This window comes from Stigmatopora argus, chromosome 10 (genome assembly GCF_051989625.1).
Source record: "Stigmatopora argus isolate UIUO_Sarg chromosome 10, RoL_Sarg_1.0, whole genome shotgun sequence".
Lineage (NCBI taxonomy): Eukaryota > Metazoa > Chordata > Actinopteri > Syngnathiformes > Syngnathidae > Stigmatopora > Stigmatopora argus.
The window spans coordinates 6391175-6405220 of NC_135396.1; the positions used below are offsets into that span (position 1 = coordinate 6391175).

General features: G+C 37.2%; 1 protein-coding gene across 9 annotated transcripts in view; it reads left to right on the forward strand.

Moving 5' to 3' along the window:
- kirrel3b (kirre like nephrin family adhesion molecule 3b) overlaps nt 1–14046 on the forward strand; it is a 141604-nt gene that overhangs the window by 113224 nt on the left and 14334 nt on the right. For all 9 annotated transcript variants that reach the window (XM_077611142.1, XM_077611143.1, XM_077611147.1 and 6 more), the window contains 3 exons: nt 3633–3790; nt 5174–5324; nt 13015–13120. In XM_077611142.1, the coding sequence (XP_077467268.1) occupies nt 3633–3790; nt 5174–5324; nt 13015–13120 (415 nt within the window). The remainder of the gene's footprint in view (nt 1–3632; nt 3791–5173; nt 5325–13014; nt 13121–14046) is intronic.

Below are 14046 nucleotides of genomic sequence, written 5' to 3' on the forward strand. Positions count from 1 at the left end.
CAGCTACACATTACATTTCTTCGCTATGCCTTCCTTGAGAGGGGAACTTGTGCCTTCATTTCTAACTCTAAATTGCTTTTTCTCAATTGCTCACACTCGAAACACCAAGAGATGGTCCCCAAAATGCTCCTATGCTGTATTGCAGAAATCTCTCCCAAAGTAGATATAGCCCAGTATGGTTTAATATTTGCAAACGTTTTATGATGACTTCATTAAAATTAAAGAATCTATTGTTATTAATATTTGAAGGAATGCAAATCAAAAATCAGTTGAGCCGTAGATATTTAACATTAAAAACAACAGTTTTTATACTTGACCATAACAATGCTGAGTTTTTCAAACATTTCGGCAATAATTCTATAGTGACAATATATTAATATATCATTAGTAGTACATGTTTTAGTTTTATGAAAATGTTATGTTTTTTAAAAATCCAAAATGGATAGATTGATGGACTGTTTTGGGGTTTTATTTAGTAATTATGCATTTAAGGGTGCGAAAATATCACCCGGTCACTACAGATTGTCTTCAAATATTTTATTTTCCCAAATCGGGCAAGATCTTGCTGCAAGCAGGCGAGATTCAAGTACAATACACAGAGAATGAAAATTTGCAAGCGTGAACAGGTCAAGTGTGTTTTTATACGAATGGGAGTGGAAAATGTTGAGTGGTGCCGGGTTTGCAGTGAGTCAGACCTGTAATTAAAGACGAGCAATCAATCTGTCCCACTGACCACACTACTTATACTGAGACTATCGAATAGCTGCAGTAAAGAGCTAATTTAGAACCATTAGAGACTGCCGAGTTTGCAAACAGCCCAGTAATGATGATAGCTGATTCAAGTTCAGGGCTTGGACTCTGTATAACTGTCAGAACTGGCAGTAATAGGGTGGTCAATGATTTCATATGACAAGAAAGAACCAAATTAAATGAGCTACATTCATTGTATTCATTTTCCAAATGACTTATTCTCAAAAGGGTCACGGGGGGTGCTGCAGCCTATCCCTAACTATGGGCACCAAGTGGGGGGCACCCTGAATTGGGGACAAGGAGACGGACAATCATCAATATCTGTAATAAGGACATTGACACCGTGTAGAGTATAAATACGGATTTAGCCATATTAAACTAAAACAAATGAAAGAAATTATTGTATTCTCATTTTTTGAAGGGCTTTTAAGGGTTTATTTGTGTGATGGCTCTTTTGATTTCCATGGCTTATGGGTCACATATTGTCAGATTATCATTTCTTCTCCTTCCTGCCATTAAATACTTTTCTCTCTGCCTTCCAGGCTTGACATTTAATTAACATCCAAGTGTGGGTGGTTTGACAGCGACGCTGCATCTTTGAAATCAGCTGTCAAAATGCTCTTTTTTGGTGCCATTTTATTTACTAAATGACAAACATTAAGCTTGTTTCTGGGTCACGCTGCTTGCCACACGCTCCAATGCTTATTTACATGCAACACAGAAGTAAACACTAATGAGATCTTTGTGACCTTGTTTTCCAATTGGTATTAAAGAACGCAAAAGTGAGTACGTATTCCGCCCCACCTCCGATTTGACCAGATTAGCAGTGTCATTTGATGTGCTTGTGGTAACCTGTGAATCCCCAGGCTCTACAAACTCTCTGCATATTAATGATTAGAAGCAGATAAAAGGAAGCTAAATAACTCCACACTGCATTTTAAACTGCAACATTGCAATTCCAGTAGTTTAGATATAATTGTCAAACCTTTCCCATAATATGTATTCTACATCTGAATGTCTCTAATGATCAAATCAAAGTCAATTTACATGTCTTATTCAAAATGTAGCATTTTAATACTATGGCTAATCAGTAACCCATTGCTTTGGCACATGCAAATTTGTCCAACACAAGAACAGCACACTCGGTGGCGTTGTCTATTCATAAATTTAGCCCTTATAACCTAACCAGCAGAGCTATGGCTGGAACTAAAAATGCAAACTTCAGCATAAGGTATTTAACATTTTTTACGACCCCCAATATACCTTCAAATGGATTGCAATGCCTGAGGATGTATACCTAATCCATAAAATAATTTAGACTTGACAATAAAATAAGGAGTCAGCTATATGGAAGAAGTGATTCCTAGTAGCCCTTTTTAGCAAATTCCATGAAACAAGCAAAATGTAGAAGTTGACATACAAACACATTCATTTATGGCCCAAACCGTTACCCTATGTACATTCATTTTCAACTCGGTGAAATACAAAAGCATTTGGGAAATGGCCTGCCTTACGCTTCTGAAATCAAGGTTTCAATCCCTGGTGGGTTCCGACCTTCCTGTGTGGAGTTTGCCTTCCCCCCGTGTCTGGGTTGTATTTTTCCCGACATTTGCCCAAAAACATGCTTGGTAGGCTCGTTAAACATTATAAATTGTCCCTAGCTTTGAGTGTGTGTGTGAATGGTTGTTTGTCTCATCTCCATGTGATTGGCTGGCAACCAATTCAGGGTGTCCCTTGTGACACTCTGAGAATAAGTGGACCAGAATAATGGAAAAAAAATACTATACTACATTGGAATAAATAAATAAATAAGAAAATAGAGCTTGATAAAGGATAGACAATTTAACCACAAAGCCTTTGGGTCGTTCTTTGGCACAGTTATCATACAAACAGTTGCCACAAACAAACAAAATAAAAGTACTATATGATGTCAGTATCCCCAGATGTGAAAATGAATTAAATAACTATGGAGATAAATAAGAAAAACACGGATGAAGTATGGTGTGTACAGATTTTACGGCACATCACATAATACATTCTTCTATACAAGCTGTCAGACCGTCCAATTATACATATTGCCATTAAATGTGCAAAACAGTTTTCCAAATTACATTTCCTTTATTTGCATTCATCTCCGTTGCAGTCTGACAGCATAAATCTAACCCATAACAACCATTTCTTCCAATCATAGAACTTGTGTGGAGAGATTCGACAGCTGCCTGCAGCCTTTTACTTCATCTCGCCCCAGATCTGCATTGTAATGAGCATTCGGGTCAATCAATAATTCACTGCAGTTTAAGTTAGAAAAAAAAATAAGAGGCAAAAAAGAAAACAGCTCATGGGGAAAAGATGAACATGACTTTGATCAATGGCATGTAGATGCACACAAATATAGATAGAGCTACTGAAATGCTTTGTCCCAATGTTGTATTTGCTAAAACAAAGAGTAAATGTGTGTTATACTGAGTGTCAAGGGAGGCTTAGAGAGTTGAGATTCATTTTGATGAGTGCTTCGATTTAATGTAGTCCTATATATCTGTAGACAGTACTACAATATATTATGGTAACAGATTTGATCATGTAAGAGTTGTGAGTTGTGATGTGCAAAGTTTCTTATGTCTCAAACTATACATCTGTAGGTGGTTCAATCCCTGTAGGTGTCATTTACAGTTATTTTTAACAAGTATACATCATAAAAGGACCTGGCTTCTTTAAATAGTTATTGCACACTTTCCTTAACTCTAAGGAACTCTAAGTGTTTCCTTTGTGCCAGACTTATCCTGCTCTATGCTTGACATTTCTGTCTCACCTTAGATGGTTTAAGATATATTCCAACGAAATTGTGATTTCAAGGCTCTAATTCCCAATTTCTCTATGCTTAGTTCCTCCCGAGGACCCAGTCATCAGTGGAGGGCCAGTGGTGAGTCTGAGGGCCGGCGACCCACTCAATTTAACCTGCCATGCGGATAACGCTAAGCCAGCAGCATCTATCATCTGGATCCGCAATGAGGAAGTCCTCAATGGGGCCATGTACTCCAAGGTAAGCCTAGAGGTGTGTGTATTTTTGGACATTGTGAAAGAGGAAGGGAAAATCTGGCTTTTCTGAAGAACTCTGTTTGTATGACTATTTAGTAAGCTTTAATCCAAAAACCATTAATATGTCAATTATTCATAAGAATTACTATTATATACGTTGACTTGTTACCACTAAGCTAATAAGCATTTAACTGGTAAAGCCAGGGAGATGTCTCATCTCATCTCATTTTCTGAACAGTTTTATCCTCATTAGGGTTTCAGGGGGTGACTCCGGGCCAGAGGCGTGGGACTTTTCAAATAGATATTCAAGTGCCTACCTTTAGGACATTATGCCACCAATAATGCATGAGAATTCATCTTAGCATACAATGATTTCAATTTCAGACAACTCCAGAAGAATAATGTTTGTTGATTTACCAAACAGTTTTGGTAAATATCAGCTAGCTTTAAATAATTACCACATAGTGCTGCACATACGGCGTTGTTGATAGACCTTCGCCTTAAAATCCAGGTGGCTCTTTTGAAAGCACTCCTTTGAAAATTCATTTTAATATTCTGATTACAAAAACATTTTTGGTCCATCACCTCAGACAAACAGATGGCAACTATCAGTGATGCTTGCTTCTGCTATGAAGTTTTTCATCAGTTGCACTTGTCTTTTACCAACCTGTTCATAATGTCTGAAATCTGTCCAGACAACTGTCATATCTAGTTATGTTGGGAAAAATTTGTTTTAACTTAATTGTAACACTGATCACACTAGTCAGGTATAATGGTCACCTGAGCCCCTTAGTTTCTTGACTGTTATTCACCCTCAAGGCTAAAAATAAATTCAACAATGGTGTTTTATAGTTCCAAATTTCTGAAAAGGGACCAGGAACTTTCAAATACTACCTCCTCCCATCTCATACCCTCAACTTTCTTCCTCACCCTGGCCTTGCTGGCCATTATCGTCTCTTTTCACAGAGCAGAGAAATGTGCATGATTGAACCGGAGTAAAGCATGAAGCTCATTTGAATGTAATGATTAGTCATAGACTAGTGCTGTTTTCTAATGAGGAATTTACCTCCCACCTCCACCTACTTTTAAACAAACAGCAGATTTTGTATTATATAAATTTGTATTTTTTTCCCTGTTAATTGTCTATATTATCTTCAAAGCAGGAAAAAAAGTGATTAATGGACCACATGCGAAAAAATATTCCCTTTCCAGTGTATTGCTAAACAGCATTGGCTATAATGTATAGCCACTGGAAATGGAAAATAACGGACCATTCTATAAGACGTAATCTTATGACATGACCTGTGCACGATGACACACGTAAAATGTGTTCCAAACATAAATTTTACTCATCCTGACGCTCCCCCTACCCCCATTCTCTCTGCAGACATTGCTTCGTGATGGTAGGAGAGAAACCACCATGAGCACACTCTACCTGGCACCCAACAACATTGAGACAGGACAACAGATCATATGTAAGGCCTCAAACAAAGCAACCCCTAATGGCAAGGAGACCAGTGTCACAATCGACATTCAACGTAAGCACTTAAATTAATTTAATCTCATTTACATTTTGGTCTTTATAATTTGTCGTTTTGCAATTTGTTTATATTTTACAAACAAAGTCTTTGCATGAAGATGCAAACATGGTGCAAATGTGCAAAACTGTATCTGCTGTTAGCTGTCAATGAGTGTGGCTTATTTAGTTTTTTATTAATCAACAATCAATTTCTTACCTCTGGGCATAAATATAAATTAATACATCATTGTACAGCATGCACAGGTAATAAAGGTCAACCAGTTTCAACATTAAATGTTCAACTCTAATTATGCAACCCCGATTTTAACAGGTAAAATCAATTGAGAACAGCTTCTCATTTCCATTGATGACCTATTAGCCTTTAATTAGTATCAATAATGATTTTTTGTCCTATACTGTAATTGGATAGCTGAATTCTCTGCATCTTTTTTATGTATGCATAACTATGAGCAGATATCTGTTTTACATGAGCAGGATTGTCTCTGCTTTGATTGCCTCTCTACTTCCATCTGTCAGCTGTAGATGAGAACAAATGCAATCTGCTTTTAAAGCAGGCAAACACGCCCCACGCATAAAATTCTTTGGGCCTTTTGTCTCGGAATTGTTTGAGATCGAAAATTCCTTCTATTGAGAGGGGGGATTTCATGCAAAGGGGATTTTGCATCATTTGCAGCCCAGTCAAGAGCATTATGTATGAGTAATAAAGAAAAACATGGTGGTCAAAGAGCCATTATGACAAATTGCTCCATTCTTTTTACTATGGATGTGTCAAAAGAGGCAAGAAATGAAAAGACCGGGCACTGCATGGTCTGGCCTAGGCATATAGACAGAAATGATCAGATTGTGTATTTGAAACCCTCGGAGCATACTAAACTGTTATCTTCAATTCAATCAATCAATATTCAATCACAGGGAAATAATTCCCCACTCGGCTATTGATATTTCACTAGACTCTGATGGCCTTGCTTGCATAATGACTGTTGGTTTGCTGTTCAATGCGCAACTCTGGAAACTAAATGCGCAGGAGACCTAAATTTAGCATTCTAATATGCCTAAAGTTAAAGGTCCTGAAAAAATATATAAAAGGAAATTCCCACAGGGTGAGCATAAAGTGAGCGACAGAAGAGACTAATTGTCGTGATTCAAATTGTCTCCCACAAGGTTTAGCCTCTGCACTATCCCTCTTTAACACACTCCACCCGTTTCTCTTCCTCCTCCTACCCACTACACTGACTCGACAGGTAAGTTATTCAGCACAGCACAACGGAGCTGCTTTATTTTCTGCTGGCATCCCCTTCCAAATTAAGCTGGGAAAATGAAACATGGCGTAATTGAACTCTGATTCATGCGTGTAGGGTATCAATTTGCTTAATTTCCATGTTGCCTTATTCAATTACAAGGTTCTACGCTCAGCAGCAGAATTTATATCAGAGCTTGTTTTTTTATTATTATTTTTTAACAAGAGTATTTCTGTGTTGTTGTTTTTAAACAGTTTAATTGCCTTGTGGTAACCAATTTTACATTATGTTATGACCTTTTTATTTATTTATATCCTGGGGGAAGGGATTTATTAAATGATTTCCATCCTTTTTGGGAACCACACAAAAATTATATTTGGCAATCATAAATTTTGACAGGAACTTGCACCAAAGAAAATTGATTGGAAAAAACACTACCTTGTAAAGTAACAACACTATACTTGAGCAATACAATCTGGAAACTGTCAACTAAGTTCTGCAAAGGCTTTAGAAAAGTATTAATTTATTGTAGCGTTACGTGGCATGCTTTTATATGAGACTCGTAACATGCATGGCTGGTGGCCTGATGGTTTTGGGTTGGATCTCTGGGTCTTACCTACCAACAACATTTTGGATATTGACATTAAATATGTACAAAATGTACTCCAGACAAATCTCAATTAAAAGAGACAAATGATAAAGATAATTGACATTGACTGGCTTCCAACTTTTCTAAGTGACGTTTCAATGGAGTCGAAAATAGAGTATTACCGACGGCCGCTGTAAATGGTTCGTATTAGTCTAAGACTTACACTTAGACTCTAAGTCTAGTCCGGTCCTCGATCCCTATCCTGTCTGTTTTCCATATCTTCATCTTCTACCACATCTGAATCAAATGATCAACGCATCAGCAAACTGTTCAGAAGATTCATACCGATCCCAATTATTTGATTCAGGTGTGTTGGTGGAGGGAAACATGGAAAACAGACTAGATAGGGACTCTTGAGGACTGGACTTGGCCGCTCTAAGTAGATCCACGGCGCGGAGGCTGAATGCATCATGCTACATAACTTCACTCTGCAGCCTTTGCTTTCAAGCCACAACCTGACAAACCAATTTATCCCGCAAGGTGCCTACTCGTCTAAAAGGCTCTAGACATTTGCGTTGGACACATAGCAATTTCTGACGTGTTCACATCGACATTTTCAAAGATAGGAAAAGTACATTTGAGCAATTCCTGTGTGCAAGGAGGAGAGTTAAAAATGTCACATAATAATCAGTCATTTACAACAGAATACCCAGAACCATTGCAATAACTAGGAGAGCAAGGCTTTAATATGTGGATATTTGAAAGAGCATCATAAAAAGACTAATATTCAATGCAATTTTAAATCGTGAAAACCTAATAGTCAATACATATTTCGAGCATGGATGACTATCTTATAACAAGTAAAGCATGCCATTGGGAAACAACTTACATGTTGGTTCACATGACCAAAAAGAAAAAGAAAAGCACCACTGTGGCCGTTTTTGACCTCGTATCTAAATACTAAATCATTGCAAAGGAGGAATTGCATAGCCTGATTATTTCTTTATTAAAAGTTACCCATTAAAACTGCATTTGTTTTCCCATAAACCCCATTTTCAAACCTGCATTATTAAACATCCACATTTACAAGCGGCAGACACATTACTGTATATCTTATTGCAATATTGCCACCTTTGGAATAGCCTTGAATGTTAAAAGAAAAAAGAAATAAATATATACATTGCCAAAAATTGTACTGAAACCAGGAACAGAATATTGAAGAAAAATAATGCCAGATAAGTGCTTCATAATGAAGAATCATGTGGCATGATCATACCAACAACATTTTAGCATCAAATAAATCATTTTTAGCAAAGGTAGGTTAACACAAAAGAGAAAAATAAAGGGCGTGTTTTTTATTGAACTTATCATGACTCATTTGACATTGGGAACAAGAGTTGTTTTATTTTATTTTTTGTCAATTGATACAAAACATCATTAATTCTGACTGCCGAATATGTTTTCCTCCTTAGTTTACATAGCCTAACGAGATGTGGCAACCTGGACAAAGACAAAGAAATGAGCTCGTAATTGTTTAATCGTGAAGGGCCGAACATCCGTTTTAAACACAATCTGTATTTCAGGGTGGACAATCTACTTTTAAAATGGAAATATCCCGGCTTAACCATTGAGAACATTGGTTCATTCCAAAAAAACAAGTTTATTTAATGTCTATTGAAATATTACAGGCATCCATTAGGGCTATTTAACACAATCCTCTACATTATAAATCCCTTCTTCCCCACACCCTGAATTTTAAGCCCAGTGTTACTAGTCAGACGGTGGCTTATAAAAAGAAATAAAGTTGCTGCCTATTTTTTAACATTTTGGCCTCCTACACTCCTATATTTGAATGTTGCCTGTGATAATGATATTTGGAGAGCCAAGTTCTTTTGAGATGGTAGGTAAATATAAATAGTTTATTTTACTCTGTAGTGCAGTGTCTTTTCTCGATTGTTCATAATTTAAATTCACTTCATATAGAGATGTTAATTTAGATTTGTCTGGAGTTAAACAAATTGACAACTGCATAAAGAATGTAAATTTCATTTATTATGAAGATATTCTGTCCAGATGAGCAACTGCTTCCAATGCATAATTTTAATTATTCCCTCTGTTTAGACTTGAAGTGAAAATGCACCCCACTGTGTTTTATTTTAATACAGAGACTGAACACTTCATAGGGGGGAGCTGCAAATTTTACATTCAATATGTCGGTCGGTTGTGTAAAAAAAAAAACTCACATATGGAACTGATATTGTTTTTCAGGTTTAAAATGGTGTCTTATGGAAATAAATTACTCTATAGCCACCATAAACCGATCACATTTACAACCATGACATGTCCTGCCCAATAATCAGACCGCTTCATACAGTAAATATTCATTTGAAATTTTCCACTCAAGCTGAATCCACAGAGTGTTGACCCACATCGGCAAAAGCTGACAGATGAAGGTACTACCAGGCCTCACCAAGTGTATTCATTGCAAAATAGCTGACCTGCATGCGGATTGTCATTTGTTAGGACTAATTAATAAAGGGAGAGCAGATATACCATTGGGGATATTTTGGCAGGAGATGCAGCAACAGCATATGATCTACTCGCTTAATCAAGTGAATATTGGCATATTTGTCAACAGAGGCATTTTGAAAGTGAGATGGGCAGACTGCAGTGTGTCTACTATCTAGTATTATTGGATTTTTGTCTGTAATGTTAATAACTTATCAATACAGTTCAGACCTACTGTACGTATTAAAATGTATTTAGATTTGGCCCTTAAAGGATGATTCCCTTAAAAACATATGAAAATAATATAATTATAAATAATAATATGATTAAAACATGAGAGAGTGGGAAATGAGGAACTGGGAGTGGGAATTTCATGTGATTGGGTTTATTTAGGGTCAAATTTGTGATGATGCAGCAAACTTTACGTCAGGAGAAGGCATGATTAATTAGTGGATGGTTAAGTTGCAATTTGAATTTGTGTCTTTAGAAGTCTCTTGGCAGCTGGGCTAATGGAGTTTTAAAAAATAGCAAGAATGTAAGGTGTAGTATTGAATGCTTTGTAGAATGTGTTGTGAATTGGCTTTGACATTAGTGTTTCTATTAGTAAAGACACCAAACCCCCTCCTCAGTTCCAGATTTCTCCCAACTCTTTAATGTCTGCATTGCTGCTCCTCAGCTTCTGGCTGGATTTTCATTACAGGCCTCTCCAGTGCCACATCTGTCATTTTCGCCTTTGAGGTTCCCTCTGCCCATATTTTTGTCCATGCAATTAACCACTTGCATGGCTAAAAACACCCAGCGGGATGACTAACATTGAGGCTTCAAGTGTAAATTGGTTTGACACACACGCACATGGAACATTTACCCGATGAAAAAGGCTTTGCAGAGCAAATGAAACAATGAAGTTTGCAGATCATGACACAAAAAAGTATTGTCCTTTTGAAAAGAACTCAGTTTGTACTGTGTATAGTCACGATTTAATACATTATTAAAAATAAATAAATAAACACATTGGCCTCTTTCCTTCAAAGGAAGCAAAGTGTCATGTAAAAGGTGGAAGCTTGACAAATACAATATGATGTTGCCGGTGAGTTCTCTCAGCCAGGTTTTGATAGATGTTGAATAAGTTACATTTTTTTATTAAATTCTTTTGATATACAGTAGGAAATTGAGTTGCTTTTATATTCACACTTTCAAAGCTAGAGCAAAAGATCACAAAAGAGGAATTCTGATTATTTTGTGCATCACAGCAGTAGGTGTTTTTTGCATGTAAAAAATCAGACTCAGTTGCTAGAAAATAGTCCAATTTGTTTGTATGTGTGCTTATTTTCTGGGATCATTTCCTCCTAAATTCTCACTAGAGCACACTACTTTCTCCTCTTGGGCCTTCTGACAGCTGAGCAAGCGGCGAACATCTGCACTGCTGCGGGGCAAAAATCAGTTTCCCTCCACATTAACACCACCCCCACTTTCAGCTATACACACAGTGCTGTTTGGCTGCATATCAGCTATGTTTGTTGTTTGACTGCTCTTCATCTCCGTCCAAGTACAGTCCCTTGTTATTACAGTGTAAGTGTTGAACATAGAGAGCAAAGACACAGTGCACATTTAAAACAGATGGCATCACAGAATCAACAGATAAAACCATCCACTGCCCAAGTGACTAATCGACTGCCCTTCATGCCGTTAAAGAAAACCAACAGTACTACAGTTGTTAAAAGGTAATGACGTTGTGGAGGTGTATGGATCATGTATATAGCCTCCCTCCAATGTTCCCTCTAATTTTTTGTTTGTCTGGGCAGAAAGACAACCTCCCTGAGCACACTGAGTACCGGTGTGAGCAACATCATCATTGATCGCTATGGGCACACACCAGTATCACACCTGCCATAAGCAGGTGTATGTCTAGTACACATAAATGATTTAGTAATAATAAAATGTAATGATTAATATCTATGAATGGGCGGCCCGGCGGATGAGTGGTTCGCGCGTCGGCCATGGGATTTTATTTTGTGCGCTCCATATGATTTGCTGTGTGCAGAGAAGACGAGAGTAGTGTGCAATTGCGCACGCGCACAGCTTAGAGGGAACATTGCCTCCCTCTATTATTTTCTCCTCCCATTATCCAGATTTGCAGCAGGATTAGAAGCAAAGTAATTTTAAACAAATGTCGTTTAAATTCCAACTTGTAGATCAGCCCAACACTAGAAGGAAAGTGTGCAAAAAATCCATTCATTCAATGAGTTTCCGTTCAGATTATTCTCACAAGGGTCATTGGGGTGCTTGAGTTTATCCCAGCCAACTATGGGCAGTAGGCAGGGGACACCCTGAATTGGTTGCCAGCCAATCATGCAGTAAAACAGGACGAAAAACCGTTCATACTCCCATTCATACCTAGTGGCAATTTAGAGTGTTCAGCCTCACTACCATGCATGTTTTTGGGATATGGGAGGAAACCTGAGTACCCGGAAAAAACCCATGCAAGCACAAGGAGAACATGCAACATAGTCATCATGGAAAAATGAAAAAGAAAATAGCTTTAAACATCCTGCATAACTGTTTCACTAAAGGGAAAATTTTGTGTTTGGGGTATGCCATTATAAATAACTGTGCTTTGTTTTATTTATTTTTGTTTGTATTCCCTCTGCAAGTCAGCATTGAAATGGAAATGAGCATGTAGTACCTTCAAACGAAACCCACCTTTCTCAATTAGGATAAATGAAGTCATTCCATTTGCATAATCTGAATGCTTGTAATGTCTCTCTGATGTTTCTCAGTGTTATATTTGTAGTGAATCACACCATGAACCCCTCTTTTTTTTCTTTCAAATTGCTATTTACTGAAACTAATTATGAAGACATGTATGACTTTGATTGTGTGTAATCTTTTAATCACTATCTTCTACAAAACATAAGTTATTTTTAAATGCAGGGATTTGTTTACATTTTGGTTGGTAACCCGGCTGGGAGGAAAATAAAAATATGTGGCCTCAAATTTAATTAACAAAATTAATTTAGAAGTAGCAATGAGAACATGTTCCATAAACTAAATATAATACAAAATTCAGATTAGTAAAGCAGCAAAACATATTTGAAAAAGATTAAAATTGGTATTCCAAGTTAGAAAAGGTTTTGTTTTCTTTACTTTTGGACAAGGGCCTTTCTAGATTTTTGTTGTAGTTATTTGACTATGACTTATTCATTTAATATTGTTTTTTTTTTTTTTTTTTTTTGTTCCACAAGCGAGCAGCTAACAAGAGCAGACACAGCCGAGCACCTCTTTCCATGCATCACAGGATCCATTCAATATATCACTGACAAAAATGTCTTGTTTCTATGTGTATTTTTCTTTAGATCTGCCTCTAGTCAATCTCTCTGTGGAGCCTCAGCCAGTCCTAGAGGGAAACCTAGTGAGATTCCATTGCTCTGCAAAGGCCAACCCTCCAGTTACACTGTACAGGTGAGGTCACTATCACCAGGGTATATTCATTCAATGAACGTGATACATTTGTAGTAGTAGCAAAAGCACTAGTTTTCCTTTCAGCATATAGATATACCATTCACTTACTCAGTCAACATCACAGTGAACATTAATTTCACTATTTTTGTAGCGATTACTTTTTTCTGTATAGTTTTGTTTGTAAAAGTGTGGTAAAAAATAAATGAAATGGAGAACGATTGTTAAAGTATTTGGCGGGCCATGCAATGTTTATTGGTACGAGAAAATGGAATGGATGTACAATACACTTGCAGGTGGTAAAACATAGACGTAGCGTTTTTTGATAGATTCTTGCCTTTTGAAAAAGAGTGTGGAGTGGTGGTGATGGGGTGGGAGGGTGATATTGTTGAAAACAGGGTTTGTATTTGATTGTGTGGGTTCAGAGTAGAAACATGGTGACTATTGCATGTACAAAGAGATTCCACCACTATTGTTGTGTGACTGGATCAATGCTTTAGAACACAATTCTCCCTTAGATATGAAGAGCTAAGATACACTGGCAGGTGTGATTTATTTCTATTTTCTTATAATTCTAGACTTGCAATGCCTGGAGGCCATATGCTCTTGGGTTGTCTGTCTGTACCATTCTTACAAACAACCTCCTGCATATTGACATTAAATCCATACAAAATGTATTGCACCCAAATCTCAATTAAAACAAAAAAAATTATGAGGCATCACACAACCCATCCTGAATTTGAAGTTTACGTTTAGATTTATATTAGCACATCAACATCAGTTGACCCGTTCTTGGCCCTTAAAGTGTTTATTGTTTTATTTATGAACAAACTGAAGGCAGAGTGGTTGATTTCAGGTTATGTAAGTGTTGCCACCTTCTTCCCCTTTAATGTTGTGGTGGTGTCTGGCTTTTCTGACTGACGCATGAG